Below are 13242 nucleotides of genomic sequence, written 5' to 3'. Positions count from 1 at the left end.
CACAGACCTGGGAACCCATACGATTTCGCCGTATTTTGTACGCATGATTGTCGAGAATACGCTCAGTACGGTCAGTGGGAAAAAAATACGACGAGAAAAATTCCTAGACTACTTTTCTTCACAAGCCCATCCTGAAGCCGATCCAGTATTTTGGCACATGATTACGTCACTATATTAGCCGCCGTCGAAAAAAATATAATCGGATCGTGTCAATCAATCAAAACAACCAGGCAAACAAAAGTACAGTATTTGGCAAAATCGGCTCCGAGAATAAACAAGTGAAACAAAGAAGAAAAGTGAAAAAGTTTGAAGAAAAATATCACACACACACAATTTGTAACCAACACACACATGTAGTCCCGCCCGGAATAAGCTTTTTGGGATGATTTACGACTTTTGCGCACATTTCGAGCAGACGAAAACTGCACAACATGGCGGCTCTCGCTCCTCAACTATCGCGAGACACAAAAAAACGAAATCTCGCGCGCGCGAGATCCTGATACATCCGGTGTTTCTCTGTACGCTTGTCACGACGACTTGTTGACAAACGAAGATTCGCGAAAGAAAGAGAATAGCGCCGAGTCTTGAGTAGAGAGCTAATAAAGTATCGGTAATCGCTAATCGAGCGAAATGAAAATCCGCGGCGACTTCCATCAGGTGAATGCTATTCAAGTTTAGGTAACGTTTTAGCCGCATCTTTTTATAAGCCGCAATGCGATTTTTTTTTAAAAGTCGCGGCTTGTAGTCCGTCAAAATACGGTACAGTTTGTGTCAGTAAAAAATGAAAAAAGCATTTGTTTTAAATGTATAGGTAAACTTAATTAACAGTGTGACGGACGCGCATGAGGCATGTTTTAATCATGGATGTGCAAACGCTGTGTGGAGTACGCTCATTTTTTGGAAAATACACCAAGTTTGTTTGAGAATACTCAAAGTGCAAAACAGGGGTTCCCAGGTCTGCTCACATGATGGTTGTATCAGAAGACTGCTGAGGAAATGTTTTATTTCAAGGCGCTTTATTTTGCCTGTGTGTTTCAGTCCGGTCGCTGCCCGCCAGTGCCAAAGGCCCCACCCCCTGCAATAGTGACTGTGAGTGACGGTGTTCACTTCAACGTGAGAGGGGTGCGGGTTGGCAGTATGAGAACCACAGGTCTGGAGGTTCGCTTCATGACTCGCAGCATACAGTTCAAAGTCATTGGTGAGTGTTTGTGTGTGTGTGTGTGTGTGTGTGTGTGAGTGTGAGTGTGTGTGTGTGTGCTTATGGGTGTGGTTTGTTTAGGTTTGATTTGTCCTATTCCTCCAATTTTTCACCATTTTTGACAGGATTGAGTTAGTGTTTCAGAACAATGGCAACAACTCTTTTGGGTAAGATGTGTTGCCAAAATACTGAGTGGAAGGAAAGATGCTGATGTATCCCTTTTAGGATGTCAACATTCAGATTGTGTACATTCTGGTTTTTTTCTGCTAGAGACATATGCTGGCTCTTGAAAACACGGCAGTCATGTCTTGACAATTGGTTTGAATGTATCTGTGGTGTGAGCATGTTTTCACTGTGTGAGATACTAACACCTCCTCCCTCTCCCCTCTCCCCCTCCTGCCATCCCCCCCCCCCCCCAAACAAAAAACCCAAACAAACCCACCAAGAACAACAATCTAACAAATAATTTAAATGGAAACAAAAATACAAAACGAAAAGCAAAACGGTCAATTTGTCCCCAAATGCATCCATGTACACAGGACCAAATACGCATGCACACACCAGTTTTGTCAACCTCATCTTGTTGTTAACCTCAAGAAACATGTTTGTCCTCTCTCCTCAGGTGACAGGACCAAATACGCATGCACACACCAGTTTTGTCAACCTCATCTTGTTGTTAACCTCAAGAAACATGTTTGTCTTCTCTCCCCAGGTGACAGGACGCAGGAGGAGCTGGACTTCTTCGTGTACGTCACAGAGCTCACACAGATCCTCTTTTCCTTGAACCAGTCTCAACCGGTCGCCTTCCTTAAGGTCACCCCTGGTTGCGGCAATCGTCTCCGCTCCAGCCTCAGAATGATGGCAAATTCTCCAGAGTATTTTGACCCCGGCAGTCAAGGTAAGATTTCTTCTTCTTCTTTTCGTTTGTCAAGGTAAGATTTCTTTCTGTCCGAGTTTATCAGACAAAAGTTTGAAGAAATTTTGCTTGCAGGGAAGTCGATGACTGGAGACTGGCATGCATTGTTTCTCATCATTCATCTTAGAATCTTTTTATTCTCTATGTTAGTTCATAGCTAAATCCTGTGTTTGTAATCTCTATGTTAGTTTATAGCTAAATCCTGTGTTTGTAATCTCTGTTAGTTTATAGCTAAATCCTGTGTTTGTAATCTCTCTGTTAGTTTATAGCTAAATCCTGTGTTTGTAATCTCTATGTTAGTTTATAGCTAAATCCTGTGTTTGTAATCTCTGTTAGTTTATAGCTAAATCCTGTGTTTGTAATCTCTGTTAGTTTATAGCTAAATCCTGTGTTTGTAATCTCTATGTTAGTTTATAGCTAAATCCTGTGTTTGTAATCTCTATGTTAGTTTATAGCTAAATCCTGTGTTTGTAATCTATGTTAGTTTATAGCTAAATCCTGTGTTTGTAATCTCTATGTTAGTTTATAGCTAAATCCTGTGTTTGTAATCTCTATGTTAGTTTATAGCTAAATCCTGTGTTTGTAATCTATGTTAGTTTATAGCTAAATCCTGTCTTTGTAATCTCTATGTTAGTTTATAGCTAAATCCTGTGTTTGTAATCTCTATGTTAGTTTATAGCTAAATCCTGTGTTTGTTATCTCTATGTTAGTTTATAGCTAAATCCTGTGTTTGTAATCTCGAGAAAGCAAGAGCACAAAATTAAAATTGTGGAAAAGTAAGTATAGCGATTCTTACCATTGTGTCCTTCCTTCTCTCTCTCTCTATCTGTCCGTCTCTCTGTCTGTCTGTTGGTCTCTCTCTCTCTCTTACTTTTAGTTTACTGCTTTGTTATTTGCATTGTGTGCAAGCCCTTTTCGAAACGAAGTTGTAAATGGTTTGTGTACCACTGCTAAGGTATTTACATGGTTACCACAGACCCCAAGAGGAACATGATCGTGGTCATCATCGACCTGGTCACCAACGACAAGGGCATGCGTCAGACGCTCAGCGACTATGCCCGCGTGCAAAACGAATTCCCCGACTTCCTCCGGGAGATCACGTACGATGAAGCCAACGACCTTCTGGTCAAATCCACGCCCGGCGTCCTGACCAATTTGACGGACCGTGCGCTGCGCAATTACCACAAGTTGAACGCTGCGACTAGCACGACTGCCAGCCCAGGTTCTACCACCCCCTCGTCCACCCCCCAGGCTCTGAGTGACCAGGGGGACAGCTGCGGGGGGGTGGAGGGTCAGGAGGAGACAGACGGTCACTTGCACTTGGCCGCTGGGGACGCGGGGGAGGACTCTCCGTCAGCGTTTGATACTCCTCCAGAGGGCAGGACCAGTCACTCTCCCTCACCACCCAGGATCATTTTTACCGGTCCTGTTGAAAAGTAAGTCATGGGTATACAGTGGAACATTTAAAGATCTTTACAAATATGAGATTTGGAACGTAAGAAGGAGGCAAGCTTGAAAAGGATGTCAATTTACAGAGGATATGAACAGAAAATCCAAAAACGTAAGGTCTATGGGGGCGTAAGGTCTATGGGGGCGTAAGGTCTATGGGGGCGTAAGGTCTATGGGGGCGTAAGGTCTATGGGGGCGTAATGTCCATGGGGGCAAACCTTAAATCGGTGGGTCTTAGTAGGGGAGTTCCAATATAGTACGGATACTTTCTTGTCAGGTCTCCTCACAAACCCTGCAAAATCTCTCCCATTTTTCTACATAACTGTTTATCATTGGTGCAAAAGGTCAACTGCCATTGTTAAAAACCTACTTGCCTGTGTGGTTAACGACTGGGTTGTTCATGGCGTAATATTTAGGATGAACAAAAAAGTATTTGTAGTGATAGTGAATATGCTGGTGTCACCTGTCATGGTGATTGTTGTTCCAAGTAGAGTTAAGCTGAACAACACACACAAGAATACTCAGTTGATGGGTCTTTTCCCTGTTGGATGTTATGTGTGGACTTTGAACACGTAGATGTGGTTTCTTTCATGTTGAAATTTGTGATATGTTATCTCGGAGTTTTATTCATTGTTGGTTAAGGAAATGTAGGCAAGTTTACGTTTATGCAACCAATTATTGATATGCTGTTATTTTTACAGGTTACTGACCTACCCTTCAATGTCGACAAAAGGAGCAATCACGATAACAAACGAGGACCTCTTTTGTCTGCATGAAGGAGAGTTCCTGAACGATGTGATCATTGACTTCTATCTCAAGTGAGTTGATTTTGCAAGCAATTTAATGTTTAGATAGCCAGAGATAGCAGACTGCAGTTGAGAAAAACAAGAGCTTTGCTATCCAACTACCCCTTCCTTCCTCCCTGCCCCCAGCTACTCCCACCACCACCACCGCAAGCCATCTCCAACTCGCATTAATTGAGAAGAAATCTGATGTGAATGCTGTGTAGATTCTTTAGTCTTATGCAGAATTGCAGTAGTGATAGCGTCTGGCAAGTTTGGGATAATATTGACACTTTCAGAAGGGAAGATTAGAAAAGAACAGTAACTCTGCCAGAGCTTGCAGCAAGAATTGATGTCTGTGCAAAGTGTTTTTGAATCACTCATGTATGTTCATACAGTGATACCTGTGATACCCCCCGCGGGTTAGGGGGAAGAATATACCCGATGCTCCCCAGCATGTCGTAAGAGGCGACTAACGGATTCTGTTTCTCCTTTTACCCTTGTTAAGTGTTTCTTGTATAGAATATAGTCAATTTTTGTAAAGATTTTAGTCAAGCAGTATGTAAGAAATGTTAAGTCCTTTGTACTGAAAACTTGCATTCTCCCAGTAAGGTAATACATTGTACTACGTTGCAAGCCCCTGGAGCAAATTTTTGATTAAATTTCATATTCTTACTCCGAATCACATTAGCATTGAGTCACATGAGATGCTTAGCACTAAAAAACGCTTACCTATCTAAGGGAAGCAACCCCATCACCAAAACGAAAGCGAAAGTAGCTTAGGTAATGAGCAGTCACACTGGGAGTTACCTCCCATATTGGTGTGCACACGTCACTTCCCATAACTCCACGTGTCTACCTACCCTCATACGATCTTTTCACCTCTGAGGGAAAGGTCACTGAAATTTTTCGCTCCTATGGTCTGCTCTTGTGTTGTTGTGACACCTGCCGGCCATGTTACCTGTCTGTCTGCTCGTCACTACTGCTGTTTGGTGAGCTCGTTCCTGTTTTTGTGTTCTCTTTCTCGCTTTTGTTGCTGAACTTTCGTCCGTGTTCGGACTTGTTTGTCAGTGACTTGTTGCTTTGTCGCCATTGTAAGTGTGTTCAGTTAGCTTGCTAACTTCCATTATAATGGTATTTAGCCGTGCGGGCCTCCTTTGGGTTCGGCAAGCATGGTTATTTTGGGTGTTTCTCTAGAGAATTATTTTGTTTACTGACTTGGCAGGCCGTTGCGGCTTGCGTGTTTCAGTAATTTTAGCCGTATGTTTTTTCGCCATTTGCATCTTGTTAGCTTTGCTGACTTTAATGTTTTTGGTAGGTCGCCTTTGCTTGTTTACTCGGGTAGTTTACAAGCTTGGTTAGTTGTTGTTCTTTGAACTTTTTTAATTACTGAAGTTTTCTGTCCATTGGACTTACGTGCTTACAGTAATTTGTGCGAAGTTTTTCGTATTTTCTTAGCGTCTGATAGTTCGTCCGTCGTTTCGGTTATCAGTAGCTATGTTTGGTTTTAGCTTTTTGGCTAGGCTGACGTTTAAGGCTAGTTTAGCTTTCGTCCGCCGTCGCCTTTTTATATTTAGTCAAGTTTTGACTAAATATTTTAACATCGAGGGGGAATCGAAACGAGGGTCGTGGTGTATGTGCGTCTGTGTGTGTGTGTGTGTAGAGCGATTCAGACTAAACTACTGGACCGATCTTTATGAAATTTGACATGAGAGTTCCTGGGTATGAAATCCCCGAACGTTTTTTTCATTTTTTTGATAAATGTCTTTGATGACGTCATATCCGGCTTTTCGTGAAAGTTGAGGCGGCACTGTCACGCCCTCATTTTTCAACCAAATTGGTTGAAATTTTGGTCAAGTAATCTTCGACGAAGCCCGGGGTTCGGTATTGCATTTCAGCTTGGTGGCTTAAAAATTAATTAATGACTTTGGTCATTAAAAATCGGAAAATTGTGAAAAAAAATAAAAATTTATAAAACGATCTAAATTTACGTTTATCTTATTCTCCATCATTTGCTGATTCCAAAAACATATAAATATGTTATATTCGGATTAAAAACAAGCTCTGAAAATTAAATATATAAAAATTATTATCAAATTTTTTTTTTCGAAATCAATTCAAAAACACTTTCATCTTATTCCTTGTCGGTTCCTGATTCCAAAAATATATAGATATGATATGTTTGGATTAAAAACACGCTCAGAAAGTTAAAACGAAGAGAGGTACAGAAAAGCGTGCTATCCTTCTTAGCGCAACGAATACCCCGCTCTTCTTGTCAATTCCACGTGCACTGCCTTTGCCACGGGCGGTGGAGTGACGATGCTACGAGTATACGGTCTTGCTGCGTTGCGTTGCGTTTAGTTTCATTCTGTGAGTTCGACAGCTACTTGACTAAATATTGTATTTTCGCCTTACGCGACTTGTTTAGCTTGGGGTTGTGGTTTAGGCTGCAATCCCCTCTTTGTCCGTGCATGTTTCTGCTTCTAGCACTTGTGCTTTGCGCAGTCGTTCACGTCCGTTGTTTCTGTGCTCCCTTCTTGTTGGAGGGGGGTTTTTGGTGTCCTCTCTCGTGTTATCTTTGCCCCAGAGTTCGGCATTGAGGAGAGAGGAGATGCAGCGTTCCACGGCGGTCGGCAGTGTCTTGCTCCCTTCCGTGGTGGTTGTCCGGTTCCTGGCTTCCTTGTTGGATGCTTCCATTTCCGGGAAGCAGGTTCCTGCCTTGTCGGTGGCCGCTTCTGTGGTGGCATTACCGGTAAGTTGAACTGGTCCTACAGTCCTCGTGAGACGTCTGGACACTCCCTTAGGGGAGACAGTTCTTTGGGGCAGGGTCACTCCTTGCATTCTCCTGTTGTTGCCAATACCGACATTTCCCCAGTGGGCACGGACTGCGGCATAACAGTAGCGGCAGCCGTTTACGGCTACTGCGTTTCCGGTTTTCAACCGGAAACATAACTCCCGTTCTGATACTTCCGCCACCCACGATGGTCACGGACTATACAGAACGGTAGCGGCAGCCGTTTACGGCTACTGCGTTTCCGGTTTTCAACCGGAAACATAACCCCCGTTCTGATACTTCCGTCACCCACGATGGTCACGTACTATACAGAACGGTAGCGGCAGCCGTTTACGGCTACTGCGTTTCCGGTTTTCAACCGGAAGCATAACCCCCGTTCTGATACGTCTGTCACCCACCGTGGGCACGGACTAAACAGAACGGTAGCGGCAGCCGTTTACGGCTACTGCGTTTCCGGTTTTCAACAGGAAGCATAACCGCTGTTCTGATACTTCCGTCACCCTCCGTGGTCACGGACTATACAGAACGGTAGCGGCAGCCGTTTACGGCTACTGCGTTTCCGGTTTTCAACCGGAAGCATAACCGCTGTTCTGATACTTCTGTCTTACCCACCGTGGTCACGGACTATACAGAACAGTAACGGCAGCCGTTTACGGCTACTGCGTTTCCGGTTTTCAACCGGAAGCATAACCGCTGTTCTGATACTTCTGTCACCCTCCGTGGTCACGGACTATACAGAACGGTAGCGGCAGCCGTTTACGGCTACTGCGTTTCCGGTTTTCAACCGGAAGCATAACCGCTGTTCTGATACTTCTGTCTTACCCACCGTGGTCACGGACTATACAGAACAGTAACGGCAGCCGTTTATGGCTCCTGCGTTTCCGGTTCTCAACCGGAAGCATAACCCCTGTTCTGATACTTTCGTCTTACCCACCGTGGTCACGGTCTATACAGAACAGTAGCGGCAGCCGTTTACGGCCACTGCGTTTCCGGTTTTATCGGAAGCATAGGTCCTCTCTCATGCGTTCGCTCGGACAACGGTGACGGGATGGACTGGATGTGGCTGCCGTTTACGGCCGCTGCATTTCCGGTTTTGGTCGGAAGTATAGGTCCTCCCTCATGCGTTCTCTCTGCACCGATGATGGGATGGACTGCAGACTGGCCTCCGGGCTTGATGGCTTCTGGCCTCAGTCTATGCAGCCTTCATTTCCGCTTTTGCGGTTGCGACGGCTGCGTTTTTTCCGGTCCTCACCGGATTAGGTGGTCCTACGGCACGCGTACGCTAAGGCGACGGGGAAGTGCTGTACGGTACCGCCGACTGGCCTCCGGTCTTTTATGGCTTCGGCCTCAGTCTATTCAGTCCTCGTTTCCGCATTCTGTGGTTTCAGGGGCTGCTTTTCTGGCTTTGGCTGGATACGCGGTCGGCATTGTCGCACTCTGTGCTTCAGCCGGGGCAGTTTTTGCTTCACCCCGAGGGTGTTGTGACTTCCGCTTTTCCAGACACGGTGGTTGGATGGCCTCTCCTCTTACCCTTTTCCTCTGAGTCAAGGGATGAGCAGGTGTTTTCCAGAGACACGGGCTCCGGTCTCCGGTTATTGCGTGTTTCCTTCCGCCTCTGGGCCCTCCGTGGTATAGGCCTTCGGGCTTTCTTCACTTGGCTTTCTTTACTCTCACTCCAGTCAGAGTATAAGTCAAAGTGATACTCCGGTACGCGAGTTTCCGGTTTCCGGGTTACTCGTGCATCGTTTTTTTATGCCACTGGTCTTTGTCGCCTGCTTGTCCACCCCGACTGTGGGTCTGAGGCTAGCGAACAGACTTGTTTTCCGGAAGGACGTCAGCTGTTTTGGCACACTCTTTGGGTGCCTGTACGGCGATGACAACTTCCGTTTGGTTGGGAAGAGGGAGTTTTTCCTACTTCGGTTTGGAGATTCCTCTTCTGTGGCATACCATTTTTTACAGGTTCTTGGGCTATTTCATCCCATACCTGAAGTGGTACTCCTGCCGTTTCTGTTCCTTTTTCCTGTCCCTCAAGACAAGTTACGGAACAGTTTTAGCCTTAGCTTGTTTTGGCTACTTACGGATTATATTGATTTGTTTACACTTGGTGTAGATCAATACGATGATGTCGTCTTCATTCTTTGTTCAACCTTTCCTAGGGTGAACGAAGATCAGGTGCTTTTATCCTCTTTTCACCTCGCTCACGCGTTTGGGTGTCGACGGGATTTGATTTCGCTCTTTAGCGATGTTCACACAGCGAGTTAAGTCCACCGGCTTGAGCATCTTCTGGGATCTCTTCCGGTGGGTTTCGGGCTGACCTTCGGGTATGCTGGCTTCTGGCGGTCAGGGTGACAGTCGTTTCAGCCACAATTTGCTGTTCCGGTCACATTTCCGGTTAGCCGGAGAGTTGTTCTCTTACTGACGTCATGGTTACGTCGGCGCTTTAGGAACAATGACTGATTTATGCGGCCGGTGTTGGTCTTTCGCTGGGTCAGGCTCTGCCTTTCTCGAGCAAGGACTGGTTCTGATGTTTCGTCCAAACTTAAGTTTCACTTAAGTCGTCCTCGGAGGTGACATACAGATTTTCTGAGGGGGCATTGTCTTCGGCAATATCAGTTCGAACGATCATCCTTTGTGGCTGACCTTCTCTCTCAGTTTTTTGATTAGTCCTCTCCTCTCGGCAGAGGGCTAACTAATATTCCGAAACCTTTGAGTCATTCCTTTGCCGGTGTTCAGCGGGTATTTTGGAATGGCGTCTGGGTTACGGGCTCTGTGGCTCTTAGCCTTAGTCTGTGCGTTGTTCGGCAGCGTTTAGCTGCTTGACTTCGCTTTTTCGGGTGCCTATGTCTGTGGACCCGACGCTTTCTTCATCCTCATTCTAAAATGAGGAGAGTTAGAGCGACTGCCGTTGGGTTGGGTTTCCCTTTACAGTCACCTTTCTACCACAGGCAACAATGGCTAAAGGGTTTTGCCTTTTGTCTGGCCTTCCGTCTTTTCTGGTTGGTTCGTCCAAGTTTCAGCTTTCTCTCGATTTGGCTACGAACGTATCTTCCAGCTTTTCCGGAGAATTTTTTCTCAGGAATTTCCTCGACTGCTTGGCGCCACGGTTTTTTTTTTATGCTTATCAGTCTCGCTTTCAGTCTGGGGTTTGGATTCTCTTTCGATTTTCCTACAAGCAGACTGAATTGCGTACTCTTTTGTTCTTGGAACTTATGTACGCTGACGCTCTTTGTGAGTTTTCGTCATCGAGTTGGACTCGGGTACCTGGTACTCGGACGTCTCTCTCTTTCCTTTACGTGGTGATTGGTCGCCCTTCTTTTTGAGCTGCCTCTCTTTGTCCACGCTTCTTGTTGGGTTGAACTTTCCTTCCTAGAAGAAGAAAGGGGGGGGGGGGGGGGGGGTGGCAGATTGTCTTTCCCCCTCCGCTACTTAGCTCGGGTTCATTTAATCCAGAGCTTTGGTCTCTCTCTGTGCCTTTTCCCTTTTTTGTCCGTGGGATTGATCGAAGGTTTGGGCACAGCTTACTAGCCCTCTGAGGTTTTCCTTTGGCTAGTTTTGATTAGAGACTCCTTGGCTGTCAATCAGGTTTGTTTCTCCGATCCCTTCCTGATTTGTTGGCAGCGTGCCAGTTCCTGGCTAAGGATTAGTGTGAGTTAGAATTTTCTTTCCACCGAGCCCTCCCTGCCTTGTTGGCATGGGGCTACTTCCTGGCAAGGTTTTTAGAGTGAGTTAGATTTTTCTTTCCCACCGCCTTCTTGATGATTATCTGCTAATGTGATTCGGAGTAAGAATATGAAATTTAATGAAAAATTTCTAAAGTAAATTTTGATTTAATTAATATACTTACCCGAATCACATATTGGATTCCCTCCCGCCTGCCCCGCGTATGGTTTTGATGTTTGTGTAAAAGCCGTATGAGGGTAGGTAGACACGTGGAGTTATGGGAAGTGACGTGTGCACACCAATATGGGAGGTAACTCCCAGTGTGACTGCTCATTACCTAAGCTACTTTCGCTTTCGTTTTGGTGATGGGGTTGCTTCCCTTAGATAGGTAAGCGTTTTTCAGTGCTAAGCATCTCATGTGACTCAATGCTAATGTGATTCGGGTAAGTATATTAATTAAATCAAAATTTACTTTAGAAATTTTTCATTAGTGCTTTTGTGAACAAGAAACAATTGACAAGTGGCTCTATCCCATCTCCCCCCTTTCCCCGTCGCGATATAACCTTCATGGTTGAAAACGACGTTAAACACCAAATAAAGAAAGTACCTGTGATGTGAGGCCCCTCGGGTGAGAGGACACCTCTCATGAAAGGACACTTTCTGTTGTCCCTTTGCCAATTACCATGATCAAAATCTACATGACAGGCCACCTGTAATGCAGGGACACTCTTGGCTGGTCCCAAGGATGTCCTGTTATCGCAGGTATCACTGTAGTTAGCATCAAGACTTGGCTGGTCTCAAGGATGTCCTGTTATCGCAGGTATCACTGTAGTTAGCATCCAGACTTGGCTGGTCTCAAGGATGTCCAGTTATCGCAGGTATCACTGTAGTTAGCATCAAGACTTGGCTGGTCTCAAGGATGTCCTGTTATCGCAGGTATCAATGTAGTTAGCATCAAGACTTGGCTGGTCTCAAGGATGTCCTGTTATCGCAGGTATCACTGTAGTTAGCATCCAGACTTGGCTGGTCCCAAGGATGTCCTGTTATCGCAGGTATCACTGTAGTTAGCATCAAGACTTGGCTGGTCTCAAGGATGTCCTGTTATCGCAGGTATCACTGTAGTTAGCATCAAGACTTGGCTGGTCTCAAGGATGTCCTGTTATCGCAGGTATCACTGTAGTTAGCATCAAGACTTGGCTGGTCTCAAGGATGTCCTGTTATCGCAGGTATCACTGTAGTTAGCATCAAGACTTGGCTGGTCTCAAGGATGTCCTGTTATCGCAGGTATCACTGTACTTAGCATCAAGACTTGGCTGGTCCCAAGGATGTCCTGTTATCGCAGGTATCACTGTAGTTAGCATCAAGACTTGGCTGGTCTCAAGGATGTCCTGTTATCGCAGGTATCACTGTAGTTAGCATCAAGACTTGGCTGGTCTCAAGGATGTCCTGTTATCGCAGGTATCACTGTAGTTAGCATCAAGACTTGGCTGGTCTCAAGGATGTCCTGTTATCGCAGGTATCACTGTAGTTAGCATCAAGACTTGGCTGGTCTCAAGGATGTCCTGTTATCGCAGGTATCAATGTAGTTAGCATCAAGACTTGGCTGGTCTCAAGGATGTCCTGTTATCGCAGGTATCACTGTAGTTAGCATCAAGACTTGGCTGGTCTCAAGGATGTCCTGTTATCGCAGGTATCACTGTAGTTAGCATCAAGACTTGGCTGGTCTCAAGGATGTCCTGTTATCGCAGGTATCACTGTAGTTAGCATCAAGACTTGGCTGGTCTCAAGGATGTCCTGTTATTGCAGGTATCAATGTAGTTAGCATCAAGACTTGGCTGGTCTCAAGGATGTCCTGTTATGGCAGGTATCACTGTAGTTAGCATCAAGACTTGGCTGGTCTCAAGGATGTCCTGTTATCGCAGGTATCACTGTACTTAGCATCAAGACTTGGCTGGTCTCAAGGATGTCCTGTTATCGCAGGTATCACTGTACTTAGCATCCAGACTTGGCTGGTCTCAAGGATGTCCTGTTATCGCAGGTATCACTGTAGTTAGCATCAAGACTTGGCTGGTCTCAAGGATGTCCTGTTATCACAGGTATCACTGTAGTTAGCATCAAGACTTGGCTGGTCTCAAGGATGTCCTGTTATCGCAGGTATCACTGTACTTAGCATCCAGACTTGGCTGGTCTCAAGGATGTCCTGTTATCACAGGTATCACTGTAGTTAGCATCAAGACTTGGCTGGTCTCAAGGATGTCCTGTTATCGCAGGTATCACTGAACTTAGCATCCAGACTTGGCTGGTCTCAAGGATGTCCTGTTATCACAGGTATCACTGTAGTTAGCATCAAGACTTGGCTGGTCTCAAGGATGTCCTGTTATCGCAGGTATGACTGTAGTTAGCATCAAGACTTGGCTGGTCCCAAGGATGTCCTGTTTTCCCA

The 13242-nt window shown here is 45.4% G+C and overlaps 1 protein-coding gene across 3 annotated transcripts in view; it reads left to right on the top strand.

The window, feature by feature from the left end:
* LOC138963266 (uncharacterized) overlaps positions 1 to 13242 on the top strand; it is a 63125-nt gene that overhangs the window by 33576 nt on the left and 16307 nt on the right. For all 3 annotated transcript variants that reach the window (XM_070335334.1, XM_070335333.1, XM_070335332.1), the window contains 4 exons: positions 1039 to 1198; positions 1911 to 2096; positions 3091 to 3550; positions 4265 to 4381. In XM_070335334.1, the coding sequence (XP_070191435.1) occupies positions 1039 to 1198; positions 1911 to 2096; positions 3091 to 3550; positions 4265 to 4381 (923 nt within the window). The remainder of the gene's footprint in view (positions 1 to 1038; positions 1199 to 1910; positions 2097 to 3090; positions 3551 to 4264; positions 4382 to 13242) is intronic.

Source organism: Littorina saxatilis, linkage group LG3 (assembly GCF_037325665.1).
Source record: "Littorina saxatilis isolate snail1 linkage group LG3, US_GU_Lsax_2.0, whole genome shotgun sequence".
NCBI lineage: Eukaryota > Metazoa > Mollusca > Gastropoda > Littorinimorpha > Littorinidae > Littorina > Littorina saxatilis.
The sequence above is the reverse complement of the archived record's forward strand: the minus strand, read 5'-3'. Positions and strand labels throughout refer to the sequence as shown.